The 17020-nt window shown below is 44.1% G+C and overlaps 1 protein-coding gene across 3 annotated transcripts in view; it reads left to right on the top strand.

Annotated features, from left to right (window-relative positions):
* Nucleotides 1–17020, top strand: part of MAP3K12 (mitogen-activated protein kinase kinase kinase 12) — a 351073-nt gene that overhangs the window by 159027 nt on the left and 175026 nt on the right. For all 3 annotated transcript variants that reach the window (XM_085654690.1, XM_085654688.1, XM_085654689.1), the window contains exon 2: nt 11517–12031. In XM_085654690.1, coding sequence (XP_085510816.1) covers nt 11587–12031 — 445 coding nt within the window. In that variant the 5' untranslated portion in view covers nt 11517–11586. The remainder of the gene's footprint in view (nt 1–11516; nt 12032–17020) is intronic.

The raw sequence follows: 17020 nt of genomic DNA, 5'->3' as shown, positions 1-17020 counted from the left end.
TTGCCGACAGGTAGGCGAAGCCTGTTTAGTTGAATTGAATCCGAGGGTTTTACTAGCACATGGCTTCTCCAGTGGACTTCCAGCCCTCTAGGCTCTTGCACCCAACAAGCGCTTGCCTGCCTCCACTCCATGCTGAACTAGTTCACCTTATTTATGTCTGGGAGCAAACTCCTAACTTTATATGAACAAGTGAGCCGCTCATATCCTTGTTGGCATCAGGGGTTCTAGCCTAGCTCTCACCGAGCTCCAGGGTTTGACGCTATCCCTCTTGAGTACGGCAGCGGTTGTAGTGTAATGTTTTTAATTACATAACATTGACTGCCAAGGTTTGTAATGTCTCCTGAGGTGCAGAGAAGGCACAGCCTCGAAGCAGATGGAGACATACTTAGAAGTTGCATTTCAGAGTTGCTTTTCCTGCTCCGCTCCTGCTTGCATTATTGGTTGTTTTCACTCCTGCGTACATCAAGTTGTTCACAGGCTACCTGTCAAAAGGGTACCCTGTTGTGGCGTGGACAGCTTCGGAGGATGTTCTTACATTCGAGCATTGGAAGGTTAGTTTGTGGTTTTACTCATGCGGGTCCTCTTCGTGTGTATTCTTACTCGTGGGTATGTATACACGTTAGTTTTATTCCTGCCCTAGAGAGCAACTGTAGCTAGTGTATTTACTCTTATGGGAATCATTGGGTTTGTGATTCTGAGAAATAACGGGTAAAGTTCTACCGCTTGTTGTTCTCGTTAGTTTTAGTCTTTCCTCTTGTGTGTATATTATAGAGGTCTATTTTTACTTGTGGGTGCCAATTATTGATTTCTGATTGTCCTTTCCTGCTCATCATTGGTTTCTGTATGTACTTTGTGAGAATTATTGGGCTGTGCTCTTGTTGTTCAGATGTAATTGCTTAGTTTTTTAAAGTTGTGGATACTATTGTGCAGCTGTTATACACCTGTGGGTGCCTTTTGTACTTTTTTTTATTGTTGGCATTGGTGGGTAGCCTTCTTGCTCATGCTGACTCGGTGGGGTCGTTTTTTACTTTAATAGCTACCAAGGATTAGTGTTTTTTCTCTTGCCGAATATAGCTGGTTTTCTTACACTTTCACAAAGCATGGTGTTAGTGGTTTTGCTTTTGTGGGCATCATTGATCAGTGTTCCTCCTGTTGTGTACCTCGTTGGATAGTGCTTTCTCCTACTTGTGTGTTCGCTGGTGGTTAGTGTGAGCGCCATTGGATAGGGTTATCACTCCTGAAGCAACATAAAATGCGTTTTTCTTCTTCTGGGAATATATTATGTGTGTCTTTGTCCTTAAGGATATCCTTGGGTGTTCTGTTGTGGGGGCCATTGGTATGAACTCCGGCTCCTGGTGACATCTTTTTGGTTCTCAAACACCTGTGTGTACCACAGAGTAGTGTTTAAGTTGCTCAGTGCTTACACTGTAGGGACTTTTGAACTTTATTGTCCCATGCTTTTACTGCTGTACGGGCCATTGGATATGCATACTCTTTTGCTTGTGGGTCGTAAAATTGTGACTAACAGTGGTGGTGTTCTTACTTTTGAGTGCGTTATTGGTTTATACTCCTACTGGTTATGGCAAGGACTCTTATTCGTTGGGCTTCCCATTGGAGGGTTTAAATCTTTAGGATGCCATTGTCTTTTTTTATTTTAACTTATGAGGCCATCAATAATTAGGGGTTTCACACTTTTAAGGCCTACTTCTGTTCCAATTGTGGGCATGTCACTGGGTAGTGTTTTCACTCCTTCTCGCTCTGTTGGTTTCAATCTTATAATTATGGACATCATCTTCTTATCACAGTTAGTTATCGGTTAGGGTTTTATTCTTGTTCACATCATTACATGGTGACCTTAAGGTTGTACAGTTTGCTGCCGTTAGGCATTTAAGTTTGCACTTGTTGTGAGCATGAGGAGTTGGATTGCAATAGTTATTTAAGTTCTTGAATTAGACTTAACTCTTGTCTCTGCAGATGGTTTGGTTATTACTCGTTTAAACAAATGGTTATTTTAGAAGTTTCTCATTATGTTAACAAGATGTGTGTATAATTTTCATCTCAGTCGTTATAAGTGTTGGGGCTTCACAAATTGGTGGCTATAGCTACGGGGGCTGATCAACAAAGCAGATTTGCACACCAGTACTTCTTTCTGCTGTGGCAGTCAATATTGGCAGTAGGGGCAGCTGCTGACTCTACACATGGACAGGATGACTAGTGAGGACATCTGAAGGCTGTGTTTACAGATTGAGAGACCTCTCAGCCTGCCAGTGAAAGAATGTGTGACTGCAAAGTTTGTCTTTCTGGTTTGCCTAGAGATTTGGGCTTCTCATCCTGGTATGTATAGGCCCTGGGACTTGTAAATTCTTAGGACATCTCAGCCTGGCATGCGAAGACACGGTTTTAGTAGTCTAATAACTAAGGACCTTAAATCGTAGCTTGCTATCATGAAACTGACACTGCACTTGGTATCAATAGACATGCGCTTAGTGAGGTATTGCAGCACTCCGAGACTTAGGTTGCCATAAAAAGCCTTTGGGACTGAGCCTGGTATTGGAAAACTCCAGATCTTAGCAAGATATTTTAAGACTCGCAGCTTTGCGTAATATTGAAAGTGTCCGAAACTTAGCTTGGTATCCAAAGTCTCCGAGATTTAAGTTGTTCTCGCAAGAGACTGGGACTTCGAGTAGTTAAAAAGAATGCAAGTTGTTTGCTTGCATTGAGAGATTCAGAGACTTATCCCTGTAACAAAATACTTGTTCCTTTCAGTGAGGCATCTAAAAGCTCTTGGTATTTCCTGCTTGATGAGCAAGGCTGTGGGACTTCTTAGCCTCTTCTCTAAGGACTGGTTGACCTCCCACCCTGGAGATGGGTTTTTGAATAGACACCTTGATGCCAAGCGAGTAGGGTTGAAGCCCACACTTCTTTGCTATTCCTTGTCCTGCCGCCTGTCACAGAACAAGGATGCATTTGAAAGTTCATTGAAAAAACTAAAATAAATTCAGGATTATTTAGTTGAAGTGGTTGCCGAAGAGTAGAGTAGAAGATCATTTTCAGAGCATGTACAGGCTGAAGAAAGAGGGATGTGGTCTGCTCTCTCCACGGTTCCTTCTGGATAAAATAAGAAATAATTGTGTTGGAAACACCGACGCACATGCTGTGCGTTGCCTTTCTAGCACAAACTGTTCCCACCGAGGATCCTGTGTCACACAGCAGATCTTGACCAGGAGAGCACTCGTGCTGTCAGGCGTTCTCAGCTGATGTGACAGAATAAACATATCGATCTGTGCTCTGTATATTACAGTTCATCAAATAAAGTCATGGCCAAGGCGAATTCCCATCAATTTCAGCACACAACAGAGGTGCTGAAGCTTGCCTTTTCCACCCTTCTGTCCTTTTAGACTGCCACACGGAAGCGGAAACAAATCAGAACAATTTGTTTGCACAATGTTTGGTCGGAGAGAATTCTGCTACTAATGTGCTGAAATGAACCTGGTTATGTGCCGATGATTCGCTGGCAATGTGCTGATGATCTTCTAGTAATGTGCTGATCATCTTCTAGTAATGTGCTGATCTTCTAGTAATGTGCTGATCATCTTCAAGTAATGTGCTGATCATCTTCTAGTAATGTGCTGATCTTCTAGTAATGTGCTGATCTTCTAGTAATGTGCTGCTCATCTTCAAGTAATGTGCTGATGATCTTCTAGTAATGTGCTGACGTTCTTCTAGTAATGTGCTGATATTTTGCTGGTAATGTTTTGGCATTCTAGTAGTGATGTGCTGAGTATAAGTGTATAGCTAAGGGGCTACCGTCTCATTATTAACAGAATACCAACACTCGTTGCTAGCCGGATACAAGCTTATTACTTGTCATTCCAGAATGTTACTAGAAGAATTTGGCACATAATTTGTAGACTGCCCAGGGCTATAGTATCCGCCGATTAGCAAAATATTAATAGAATGCCAACACTTTACCAGTATAATTGCAGAAGTTACAACCCTGCACCTCAAGCACTTCAAATGCTGCAGCTGCTGAAGTACTTGAGAAGTGCAGTTCGGCACACCAGCGTGCTCATAGTGATGCTGTGGCTCACGTATAGTTCTACCGCTAGGTACCTGAGCGTCTCCTGGTACTCTAGGGAATAGCAACTTAGGATCCATCCACGTGAAAGCAATGCTGATGTTGGTCACACCTAGCTGATAATCGAGCACCATTTCAGGTAAGCCAAAGGCAGCATGGCATGGGTGCCCTTTGGCTTTATAATGTGGATGAGGATTACACAACCCTTCTGATTCTTTCTTGGACAGAACCTAGCTCTGGTGGTCCCATTCTAGTGTTGGATGGTCTTAAGGGGGCTTCAGTGACACCACAGACATCATTGGGACTACAGCAGGTAATCTGCTTCAGTCTTGGCAAAGTGGGCTGGTGTTTTTTGTCCCATGAGATCTGCTAGTGATCTTAGATCATGATAATTCCAGCTGAAATTGAGCGGATGCCTTGCAGTGAGCCTCCTTTTTCATGTATAGTAGGATTTCGAGAGTGGCCGCAATTTCCATCAGTCCCTGGTTCCTTTTTTTTCAACTGCCTTCAGGGTTGGCCTAACAGTCTTATTGGTAAGTTTGTAGTTCTGTGAGGGCCTCACGCCCATAAACCTGCTCAACGCCTGGGTACCCTCACAGGTTTAGCTCACTCTACAAATCGACTTAACATAATATAAGATTAGCGTGTAAAGTCTCTGCTGTAAGTCGTCTGGAGGTATTCTCACGATGTGGAAGAAACAAGTATGTCTTCTCAGGTATCCCATCGGGTTATTTCCCCTCCTTAAGCCGCCCGGTCGCATTCTGTACCTTTGATGGAGCAGAGTTAGTGCAATCTAAATCCCAATGAGATGTAAATTGTGGTAGTGAATTCAATGAGCCAGACGAGCTTGCTAAGCCGCAAATTAATGGGTGCAGCGTACTCCATCATCTAGAGCTGTGCACCCAGTGAATTCTGGATGAGCAGAAATTGAAGATACAATCTCAAATCACCGCTCTTGTAATATTAGGCCAAAACCCTGTTTGACTGCTGGGAATTAAAGTGAGTAGGGTTACCTCTTTAAGAGCTTCACCAGGGACCGAATATCCTTGTTCTAAGCTTTCTTTTTCACAAATCTTTGGTTTTTGGTGGATTACTCCAACAAATACTTTTGAAGTGAGCCGTGACTATTGCTCTGACATTCCTATGTTTTAGGCCTGGCATAACTGGTCTCAACGGGGAGGATGGGATACTTACTTCATTTGACTCAGACAAGCGTAGTAAGCTAGCAGCAACTATGATTGTATAAGATGTAAAGAAGGGATGCTCATCGTTAGTTCATAAGGGCTAGAATCATCCCAGGTGAAAAGTATTTACACAAGAAAAATGTATTTTAAATGGATCTAAGTGGAAATATTTATACTGTCAGTAGCCATCCTAAACTTCCGAGCAGTATCCGGTCCTTGTGGACCTCTATTGATTGTCCCTGCTGCAACGCTGTACACAGGAGGGAGCATCATGGTTCCTGATCCCTGTTGTATCCATTCTATAGCTACTAAGACCGTGGGTCGCAGGCCACAATCTTTCTATGTCTTGAGCAACCCATCCTGTGCTTGGCTGGCAGCCTTTCCCAAATGCGGAAAAGCTACCTGTTGAACTGACGAAGAAAATCCAGCACTTCGAATGAGATTTAAGAGATTTAATCACTCATCACCAGGCTAGTCAGAGACGCAACGTTTCTACAGTTGGTTTGACAGCTGACTGATGTTTGTGCATGGAATGTTCCATGGTTGAAATAAACAATGATCAGTAAAGGGAGGAGGAAAGTACCAATATTAATTAGATGGAGAATAGAATCCGGAGATGAAACGTCCTCACCTATAGAAAACAGAGTTAATGAGGCACAGAGCAAGGTTAACAAATATAGTCATTTGACCTTAATGCCAGTCGAAGTTATCAACAATTTAAAAAATAAACACTGAAAACTGTAAAAGAAATTGTGTAAAGTGATAGTTCTTATGCCACTTTGGTCAGGAACGTACACTTCAGAGTGTTGTCTTCTTCTATTCATTAGGGAAGTCAGGCACATTGTCTGGGGGCTTTTGAAAAGGATGACACCGCATGACTATTCTTAATCCTTATTATCAGGTTCCTTTATACCCAGTATAAAGTTTGTCATTGCCACCGGTTGCCGTTACATTGACGTCCGTCCGGGACTCAGAATTTCTTTGGCTTTTCCTGAAGAAGGTGTTTTATATGCCGAAACGCGCGTAGAAAATGACATCGCTCTACTGAAAATAACATCTTAAATTGTTTTTCAGGCCACTGTCTGTTATATTGTATATATTGTAACGTATTGATTTTTTGTATTACCATTTGTCATTATGATTGATTTATGTTGTCCTATGTATGGTATATGTGACCTGTCTGCAGTATATTTATGTACACATAGCTAGATTTGTATTCGAAATAAATAAAATGATGTATAGCTTTATCTCTGTATGAGTACACTGATTCAATTTTATTAGGTTTTCATGTTAATTTAGACTTATTAATTTAAATTCATTGCTGCCTAGGAATGTTGTCGCTTCATGAGTTATTTCCCTGTTCTAGGAGCACCTAATATTTACAGGGGGCCCTTTTTTATATACATTACTTTTTCAGGTGCCCTAAATATTAATTTTATTATTTTATATTTATTTATTATATTTAGTGGAGGACATAGGATACACCCTCTAATACATGTTCTATTATAAGTTGGAATGTCGCAGCCGCTGAAGCCAGGCTAAATGGCATACATATCTGACAATAAGTGCCCAGCAGCATGACAGAGGTGGTTAGGTGACATGAAGTGGTGTGTAATTCCACCTGTGATAGGCAGAAGACAAATCGAGGACACTGAAATAAAGCTACATCCTTAATTAAATCAGAAGTTCCTGGATGCAAGGTAGTTAGTATCTGTCAACCCAAATATTGGCAGTTAAATTGCAAAGGTCTACTCAAAGTCTTATGTCTTTCCCACATGACTTTCTGGCAGTAACTAAAGAGGCGCACCACTTTGAATTTTCTACGGTTAGGGGGCTTATGGTGGCACTGTGAGCTAGCTGGTCTAAAGGCTAACGTGTCCTTTGGGGTGACGGAATCAGTTTAAACACCAGTCCCTTAGTTTATGTGTGCAGATCCTATGTATTTTTAGGAACAACAAGACAAATTATGTACTGGGCTAAGCTTCACTTTGGAGGGCTACTTCAAGGGAGCTGTTTAGCTACCAGTTGCTCCCTAACTACTCATGAGAGACCCATGTTCTAAATGTTTGTCACTGGTGCAGTCTACCACTCTGGGCTCCTACTCCTGGGGTCGGGCTACATACATGATCAAACAGTATGCAGGTCCCTGCCGACAGAGAGACCTGTGTGCTGAATTGCACACTGTTATAGACAGTCATCCAGTCTCTCAGTCCCGACCAGTGATCCCAAGCACTTGCTGTGCCCTCTTTGGTGAGAATTGTGCAAGCTAGAGTGTGAAACATGTTTTTATATTTCATTTTACAAGACAAATTATTTCTAGTCCAAATGCCCTGGTGGTAGGCCATTCCTGTACTGGTTCCAGGAACTGAGGAACAGAGAAGGGAGAGTAGTGTTTTCCTTAATAGCCTGCTGCAAAATGCCAGTGTTGGCGAGTACCAGGGGTACCTAGCCCTGAATCCTTTTCTAGCTTCTTTATTTCACCACCCTATACTTCTGTCTCTTTATCTCACTCTTTCTGGCTCTTTTTTTATCCCTGCTATCTTCCTTTTGTCACTCTGTTCCTGTCTTTCTCTTCCACGTTATTTCTACTTTTCTGATTTTCTCCTGTTCTGGGCCAAAGTCTGATGATTAAAAATAAAACAGGTCCCAAAATAAAACCGGTCCGAAAATAAAGATTATCAGGTAGCGTACATCACCGGTTCAAATCAAGCACTAAAGTAATTTCCCAAGATCGCACTGGTTGGTCAAGTGAAAAGATTAGCCCAGGTCCCACAGCCCAGTATTTAAGCCATTGCCTTCACCTCCAGACGTCTATGGTGTACCATCACATTTGGTTCTTCTGAGTCCTGCAGACAGTGGTGCACCCCTACAAAGTTAGGAAAGAGAAGCAGGATCAATGGTTCTAAGTGTGTATTGCATCATAGTATTTATATAGTGCTTACCACCCCTATGTGGGGGGGCTGAGGCACCTCTCCATGCAGGTAGCACGCAACATCGTTTGGGTGGAAGAGTGTTGTCTTTGAGGCTATATGGAGAGTGTTTCCATGACGTGTGATGACCACCTAAGTGAGGTTATCGTGTTGTGGAGTCAGTGCTTTGTTAAGTGATGAGTGAGGAAGTGTGTGTAGTAGGAGGAACTCTATGTTTGAGAGTACTTCTCAGGGTGCTGGAGAATTATATTTTTGAGATGTGAATGCTAACCTTTTCTGTAGGGTAGAGGTTTGGGAATGAAAGTATGTGGAATTCAACAGAAGAACGTATGTGGGGCCACTCTGTTAATCTGAAGTAATAGAGGGAGGGAAGCTGCATCTCAAGTGCTAGGGGAATAGATCCCGATGTGCATTCCAATGACTGTTGAGGTTGGGCTTATCTTCTCCATAGTGGGTTATCAAAACATTAGCCTATATCGGGTGAAAGGCACAGCCTGATCCACTCATGCTGTGAGCATTTTAGAAACCCTCAGGCATGCAAAAGACTGGTTGAGCATGGGATGTCCCAGGCATTTAATATGGCTGAGTTTTGATAATGAATACAAACGAGAAACAAAATGAGCATTGGTAAAACCAATAGGTCAAGCTTGCTTTGTGATTTACTAGCCATACGCATTGATTTTTCAATGCTTGCAAACATCTGGAGGAAGCCACCAAGCGTACTTCATAGCAGCAGCAGCCCAGAGAGAGCAGCGAGAAAACACTGGGTGTGCTTATTGTGAGCAGAGCAGCCATGCACTCTCCTGGTGGAGGGGAGGCAGCAGCCCGAGCAGCATGCCGGCAGAAAGAGAGAAGAGCCACGGGATGCGTTCATAGTCTGAGTGGTACCCCAGAGGAAGGGTAGATGAGCCACTGCATGTGCTCAGTGTGTGAGCAGCATCCCTATATCAGGGGAGAGGAGTCACCAGCCAAGGATTAGGACATAGCTGACAGGTGTGCAGAAAGGAATCAGCCCTTGCCTTTTGCCCTGTACAGTACTTTACTGCCTTTTGGCTAGGTGTGCGCTGTACGAATACCACCTAGACACTGTGACCCAGCAAAGGAGGAGAGGATCATTGTGTACTGAATGATAGCCCCTCACTCATCCCAGTGGTGTCAGAAGGACACACCAAAACAGCCAACAGGAAGACGGCGAGACTGAAGGTCTGCTGTGGACCGATCCAAGATGTGATTGCCATTGTCTCAAGCCAATGGCTGAAGGGTCTTGAGCTGATGAAGCGTATTACTAAAGGAGGTTGAATCAAAGCCACTATATGTGGATGTCACTTATGTTTTTAAAAGATACAAGGTCTTGGCTTTTGCCAGAACTAAAACAAATCCTTGTCTTACATCACCCAGAGGCCGGCCATATCATTCTCAAGCAACATTGAGCCTTTATTGGGCCTAGTTGGTAAGTCAAGCTCCCCTCCCTTACAGTGGGAGATCTGACAGGCTCAATAGCAGAACTCTGGTTGCTTCACAGGCCCCTTCTAGCCTGTATATAGCCTCTCATATGTGCAGCCCTTAATATCTTGTGAAGACAATCATCTCATGAGGGCCCTTTGAAGCATATACCATCTTAGTGTGTCTCCTGTTTGACCAGCATGGTGTAGAGCCATGTTCTTCTTGGATGTGTTGCTTTTGTTGTGTTTAAGAAGTTATGTTCTGTCCTTCTCCAGGCAAGGCATATACTCCACTATGGCATCGATCTTATGTATCCCACAAATGATACATCTTATGTTATAACCACAGTATAGGTAGGCTATTTCAAGGGTGCATCCTTCCTGTTGTGGGAATAACAGCTTACCTGTGAACTTAAAAAGTATGGTTAGTTTATGGTCATATTGCCTTTTGTTAGTGGTCCCTTCCCTTCTGAAGATTTTAGATTTGACTCGTAAATGCATAAAATACTGCTTGTTTGATTTTGAGAATATTTCCATTTATTACTACTAATTTGGGTTGCCACGAACCTGTTGTAGGATTTAGATTTGACCCATGAGCACATAAAGTGTGGTCAGTTGGTGTTGGATTTTGTTGGAGATGGTTTGGGTACCTACTGACTTGTTGAAGAATTCAACGTTGATCCAAACCAGTGATACTCAAAGTACGCTGCATGCGGCCCTCCTGACCTTTGTGTGGCCCCCTGGTCAACAGAAGCACTGGGCGGCGGTTTATTCGACTCAACACTAACATTAAAATATGTTTTATAAACGGCGAAGCATTTATTCAAATGTTAATTACAGTTAAAGGAAGGAAGAAACTAGGATGTTGTGCACTTCTTAGCTTTAGGAACACATTGATTTATAAAGACATCTTGCAGCAAATGTGTAAAAATATGATGGCTGTTCAAAATTCAAAAAGTATATTTTATTAACATGCAGAACCATTTCTTCTTAGTAAATCAGATTATATAAGTTCTTTGAGAAGTATTATTTTAAAAGTGATCATTTACAAATGTGAATTTAGAAACATTTATGCTTCTCTTCTCACCCTGACAACAATGCCAATAGGAACTAAGAGGCAAATCAGTTTATATGTGCACCCTTAGGGTGGCCGGGGTTGCTATTCTGCGCTGACATTATAGTTTATTAAATCAAACACAGGAGAAGTTTTTATACAGGGCACTTTGTGAAGTCATGTATTTAGAGGTCCTCTTATATGTGGTGATGAAGAAAAAGGAGAGAGAGTGAAATAAAACAATTGCCTAGGATCACACAATTTGATCAAGTGGGGAAGCCAGGATTGATCCCAGGTTTTCTGATTCACATTGTGCAATTCAATTCAGCCACTAGATGAACACGCTTCGCTTCCCCTACACCCATCTTAACAACCCCCTCACCACCATCCTGCCTGCATCAGTGCGTCCCTCGGTCTCACCAGTGACCAAACATTTTGGCCCCCGGGAAAATGTTTGCAAGTACCCATGATCCACACAAATGTTGCACACGAAGCACAGACTGTTTAATATTGGAGGTGTTGGTTTTCGATTAAGGAGATTGTGGTGCCCATTGCCTATTTAAGGATTCACAATGGAATCGACAACTAACCTGTCAGTCTACGTTGAAGATGTTTCTTTTGTTGGAGGTATTTTAGGTGCTTGCGGTGGGTGCTCTTGTAGAATTGCAAATGGGCTCATGAGAACAAAGTATAAGTTGGTTGATGATTACGATGGTTTGTATTGGAGGTGATTTTGTGCCCAGCTCTCTTCTGTAGGATTCATAATTTACTCATGAGCTACATAAAATATAAATTGGTTTATGCTAATGATAGTGTTTTTCCTTACAGGTGATTTGGGTCCCGGTGACGCAAAAGGCTAACAAAGCTTGCACTTGCTGTCGATGGTCAGTGTTCCACCATGGCCTGTCTTCATGATACCCGCACACCCTCCCCATCCTTTGCCAGCTTCAGCACCATTTTGTCAGAGAGCACAATTCGCCGATTGGACCCTGAGACTCCAGACTGCACACCCGAGAAGGACCTGACTCCCACACAGTGTGTGCTGCGCGACATGGTTAACATGGAGGGTGGCCACAGTCCTACACCCAGTGAGGACACGCGTGAGGAATTTGCCAACAGTGTGTTGCAGCTGCATGAGAATGAAACGGGCGGTGGAGGAGGTGGAAGTGGTGCAGTGGCTGCTGTCCACCCAGAGGACCGGCTGGGCCGCTGCCATGCCGATGATGTACGGCTTCAGTGCCAGGCTGGCAGCGGCTTTCTGGACGGGCTATTTGGGTGCCTGAAGCCGGTGTGGACCATGATCGGGAAGGCCTACTCCACCGAGCACAAACAGCAGCAGGAAGGTAGGAGCCGCGCACTAGCCATCCCTCAAACCTATTCTTCCCAATTGCTCTCTCCCAAGCCTATCTGGGTTTCACTGCCCTCATCCACCTTCCTTCCCAGACACCGGCATCCATTCATTCTCTGACTTCTACAATCCCGGTCTTTAAATCTCTGTTCCCCTAACTGCATTATTTCACCCCTTCAGCAATTTCTTTTCACTCTCACCCCACTTTCTTTCCTCATTTATAACTCCCCTGCCATCGGTTGCCATCTCCATGGATCCACTCGATCTGCCTACTTATCAATGTCTATCTCCAGCGCTCATCTCTGTATATATACTACCACCCATGTATCCCACAATTTCATATATAACCATCTCTATTAGTTCAACAGGTTTCCTTCTATCACTTCTGCCCGTCTCCTTCTATGCTATTTTCACCTAAAATGCAGTAAATATAATACACCACTAAACAATACACTAATTTAATCTATCTTCGTCATGATCTTTGTGTCTCCTCTCCCCATGCCAAAAATGGAACCTTCTGAGCTCCTCCCTTTCAAATAGAAGCAATGCCTGTCTATACCCCCTCCCCTTGAGACAGAAGCAGTGACTTCCTCTCTCCTCTTCGCCTTGAGATAGAAACAGTGACTTCCTCTCTGCTCTTCCCCTTGAGATAGAAGCCGTGGCGGTCTATAGCCTCCTCCCTGAGAGACTGTCTACACCCTCCTCCCCTTGAGATAGAAGCAGTGACTGTCTATACCCTCCTCCCCTTGAGACTGTCTATACCCTCCTCCCCTTGAGACTGTCTATACCCTCCTCCCCTTGAGATTGAAGCAGTGACTCGCTATACCCTCCTCTCCTTGAGATAGAAGCAGTGACTATCTATACCCTCCTCCCCTTGAGACTGTCTATACCCTCCTCCCCTTGAGATTGAATCAGTGACTCGCTATACCCTCCTCTCCTTGAGATAGAAGCAGTGACTGTCTATACCCTCCTCCCCTTGAGACTGTCTATACCCTCCTCCCCTTGAGATTGAAGCAGTGACTCGCTATACCCTCCTCTCCTTGAGATAGAAGCAGTGACTCTCTATACCCTCCTCCCCTTGAGATTGAAGCAGTGACTCTCTATACCCTCCTCCCCTTGAGATAGAAGCAGTGACTCTCTATACCCTCCTCCCCTTGAGATAGAAGCAGGGACTCTCTATACCCTCCTCCCCTTGATATAGAAGCAGTGACTCTCTATACCCTCCTCCCCTTGAGATAGAAGCAGTGACTCTCTATACCCTCCTCCCCTTGAGATAGAAGCAGTGACTCTCTATACCCTCCTCTCCTTGAGATAGAAGCAGTGACTCTATACCCTCCTCCCCTTGAGATAGAAGCAGGGACTCTCTACACCATCCTCCCACTTGAGATTAAAGCAGTGATTACCTTTGTGCGCTCCCCCCACCCCCTTGCACAGAGATGCAAGCAGTGTACTCCCACATTGAGAAAGAAGCAGTGAGGAGCTGTCCCTGTGCTCCTCCCTCTTGAGACTGAAGCAGTAGCTCCCTCTCGTCTCATGCCTCCTCTTTCCCTCACATCTCCAGCTCGCCTCCCGTGCCTAGGACCGTTGCAGATCCCAATTTCACGCTGCTTTTACGGGAAGTCTAAACCCCTGCAATCCCTCCGTTGTGTGGCTGTAATCCCCTGCGTAATGCGATTGGAGTTCGTTATCCCCCTCCCCCTCTCGAGACTCTGCCTGCCCATATAGCCGAGAGTGTCCCCTCTAAGCCTAAACCCACCAGAGCTGAGAGGATGTGCGGCTTTCTCACCTTACAGCATAAAGCCACCGAGCTGGGCAACCTTCCCTTACAGCCTGCCCCCAGCAGAGGTGGGTGGCTTGGGGCACCAAAGGTGAGATGTGTTTGGAAATGTCCACTGTTGACCCACCAGAGGTGGGTGGCTGGGGGCACCGAAGGTGAGAAGTGTTGGGAAATGTCCACTGTTGACCCACCAGAGGTGGGTGGCTGGGGGCACCGAAGGTGAGAAGTGTTGCTAAGTGTCCACTGTTTGGCCCACCAGAGGTAGGTGGGTGGCTGGGGGCACCGAAGCTGAGAAGTGTTGCTAAGTGTCCACTGTTTGGCCCACCAGAGGTAGGTGGGTGGCTGGGGGCACCGAAGCTGAGAAGTGTTGGGAGGCGTCCACTGTTTGACCCAACAGAGGTGGGTGGCTGGGGGCACCACAGCTGAGAAATGTTGGGAAGTCTCCTCTGTTTGACCCACCAGAGGATTGTAGTCCTCCCCTAAAAGTCTAATGCCACAAGATCTGGCAGGGTGAGTGAAGGCAGCTTCCTTGATTGCCTATCCCCAGGAGATCTGGGAGGAGGGAGCCGGGCACCTTCACAGTCAGACCCCAGGAGAGATGTGCAGTCTCCCATTAAGGGTAGGGGATTGCACACATTTATGACGAGTAATGGACTAGCAGCGCTGTGGGGTGGAACCCTGAGCATCTGGCTCATAGTCCACACGGATTTCAAAATTGTCAAAAGAGACTCTTAGTTTTCAACAAACGTTCATGCATAGTTCATGGAGAGTGACAGGCAGCCCTCCGAGACTGACGGGTCCATATAGAGCAGTTAATTGAAAGTCACGCGTTGTTCATGTGTGGAGAGTAGGCCATGGAGAGTCATGTGTTGTTCATGTGCAGAGAGTAGGCATGGAGAGTCACACGTTGTTCATGTGTAGAGAATAGTCCATAAGGAGTCACGCGTTGTTCATGTGTGGAGAGTAGTCCATGGAGGGTCACCCGTTGTTCATGTGCGGCGAGTAGTCCATGGAGAGTGACAGTTAGTCCTTGAATATTGACACATTCAAACTCTCCCTTTTGAATTACATCACCCCTTCGTGTCCAGTGTAATTAGCTCGTCAGATTAAAAAGTATTTCTTCATATGATTTACAGTCCTTCTCCTAAGCCCTGGTGATCTCTGCACTCTGTACTTTTGGGTGTGCGACCTCTCAAAATTGCCTCTCCAAAATCTACCTTTAACATTGTGCCACGTTTGATGGTGGGTGCAAAACAGTTTGCTATTATTCCTCTGGTTCTGTTTTCTTTTTATTATTTATTACTATTTTTACACTGACTTCGCTGTCAGGCTTTCATTCCAAGTTTAATTCGGTTCCACGTGAATAGGTGGACTGTAAAAACCTCTCTTGCAAATCATAGACGGCAAATAGAAACTGTCAGCATCTGACCTTACTAAAATATTACTCTGCACCATTTTCAGACTGTATTTAAGGTCTGAGGCACTTCTCACATATTTTAGGACTAGGTTAATTTAAAATGCCTAGCTTTTTTTAGAGAGAAAATTCTTCATCGTGGCATGGTAGGTTAAAATTTGGCAAGGTTTTGGTAGTCTATACTTAGAGGTTGATGTTTTTGCAATCATGTTTTCACATGTCACTTTTAAAATTTGGTTGTATTACTTTCAAGTCTCTTGGGTAAGACAATCTAATCTACCTTGCTCGATAACCTTTACATTTCTAAGGGACCTAGTGCAACTCATAGCAAACCCTTGCAGTGGTCAGATATTCCAAAACGTTGACTGGCCTGGTATTCCAACAGGGCTTTCAGCAGTGCTGTTTCCTCGTCTTTGGAATTCTCTAACAATACAGTTCATGATGCACCTGACATTTTATTCTTCTGTCAGTTGCTAAGATTCCCTTTTTTTTCCAAATGTTTTTTCCAGGACTTGTCCTAGACCATTTAACTGGTGTGTTATTTTTCTCTGTGAATCTATTCTAGATTCACATGCTGTGCATTATTCCACCATTTAGTGTTGAGTGAGGATTATGAAATATATAAATAGGTAGAGATGCAACATGTTGAATATTTCTATAAAAGCACACCAAAAAAGACAATGGACTATTGTCATCTAATTATAGTAGTTACCAAGTTGTCATAGGACCTTGCAGCCTTTGTGATAGATACCCTCAGGGGGAACCTCGGCCAGGCCCAAGGATTTCTCTGTGAATCAAGGGCCCAGAAGGTATCTGGGCCCCCTAAAATACTGGAGGCAATGGGAGAACAGAAGGAAGACATCATTGGCGATAGGGATCTGAAGAACTGAATGGACAAGAGCGGAAGGAATAGAAGAAGAGAGAGAGAAAGGGAAGCCTAGAAGAAAGACGAGAGTTGGAACAGCCAGGGAAGAGATGGGGATCAGAAAGGACAAGACAGGAATCACAGCTTGTAGGCAGCTGACTCTTTATATGATAGACCAAAAAGAGGTACACCGTGTAAAGAGTCCAGGCAAACCCCAAAGGAATCACAGAGGCACAAATGACACCCCAAATGCTCTCTATTGTGGTAGTTTGGGCGAGTAGTTGAGCATATCGGAGGATAGGGCTAAGCATTTATTACAGAAACAAAGGAAGTAGGTTAGGTCACCCTCAATAAAGCAATACAACATCAGTTTATAAAAATAAAATGTACTTTTATATAAATTTAGGTTGCAAGATCATCGGAATCGGGTAAGTACTTTTCAAGTTGTAGCACCATTAGACTTTACCTTGTTTTAGGGAAGGAGCACTGGCACTGATGTCTGGTTAACAGGCCTCAGTGCACTGTCAGAGTTGAAAATCAGCATCTAATAGCTAAAAAAGGGGGGCAAAAAGTGGGAGGTAACTGCATCACAAGCCCTCCACAGCTGTTAACAAATCATTGTGGATGAGAACAGTCAGAGAATGGCTGGGGTAATTCACGTGGGTAAGGAGAGGAGGACAGGTACAGATCTTGAGAGAAGGAAAAGAACATTGTGATTCATGAGGAGGGCTAGAGCAGGTCATGAGAGAAAAGGGAAGAGCAGGAAAGTTGTTAGGAAGGGAGCGAGTGAATTGCAGGGGTATTGTTGGCAAGTAATGCAGCGATATCATGTTTCCCAGGTCCACGTGTGAGGACCGTATCCAGTCCAGGTTTTTTTGTGGTTTTTTTTGTGGCAGTCTGGGATTTGTAGTCCTGATTTCATAATGGA

The sequence above is a fragment of the Triturus cristatus genome, chromosome 4_1 (genome assembly GCF_964204655.1).
Source record: "Triturus cristatus chromosome 4_1, aTriCri1.1, whole genome shotgun sequence".
Taxonomy (NCBI): domain Eukaryota; kingdom Metazoa; phylum Chordata; class Amphibia; order Caudata; family Salamandridae; genus Triturus; species Triturus cristatus.
Note: the sequence above shows the minus strand (reverse complement) of the source record. Positions and strands in the feature narration are given on the sequence as shown.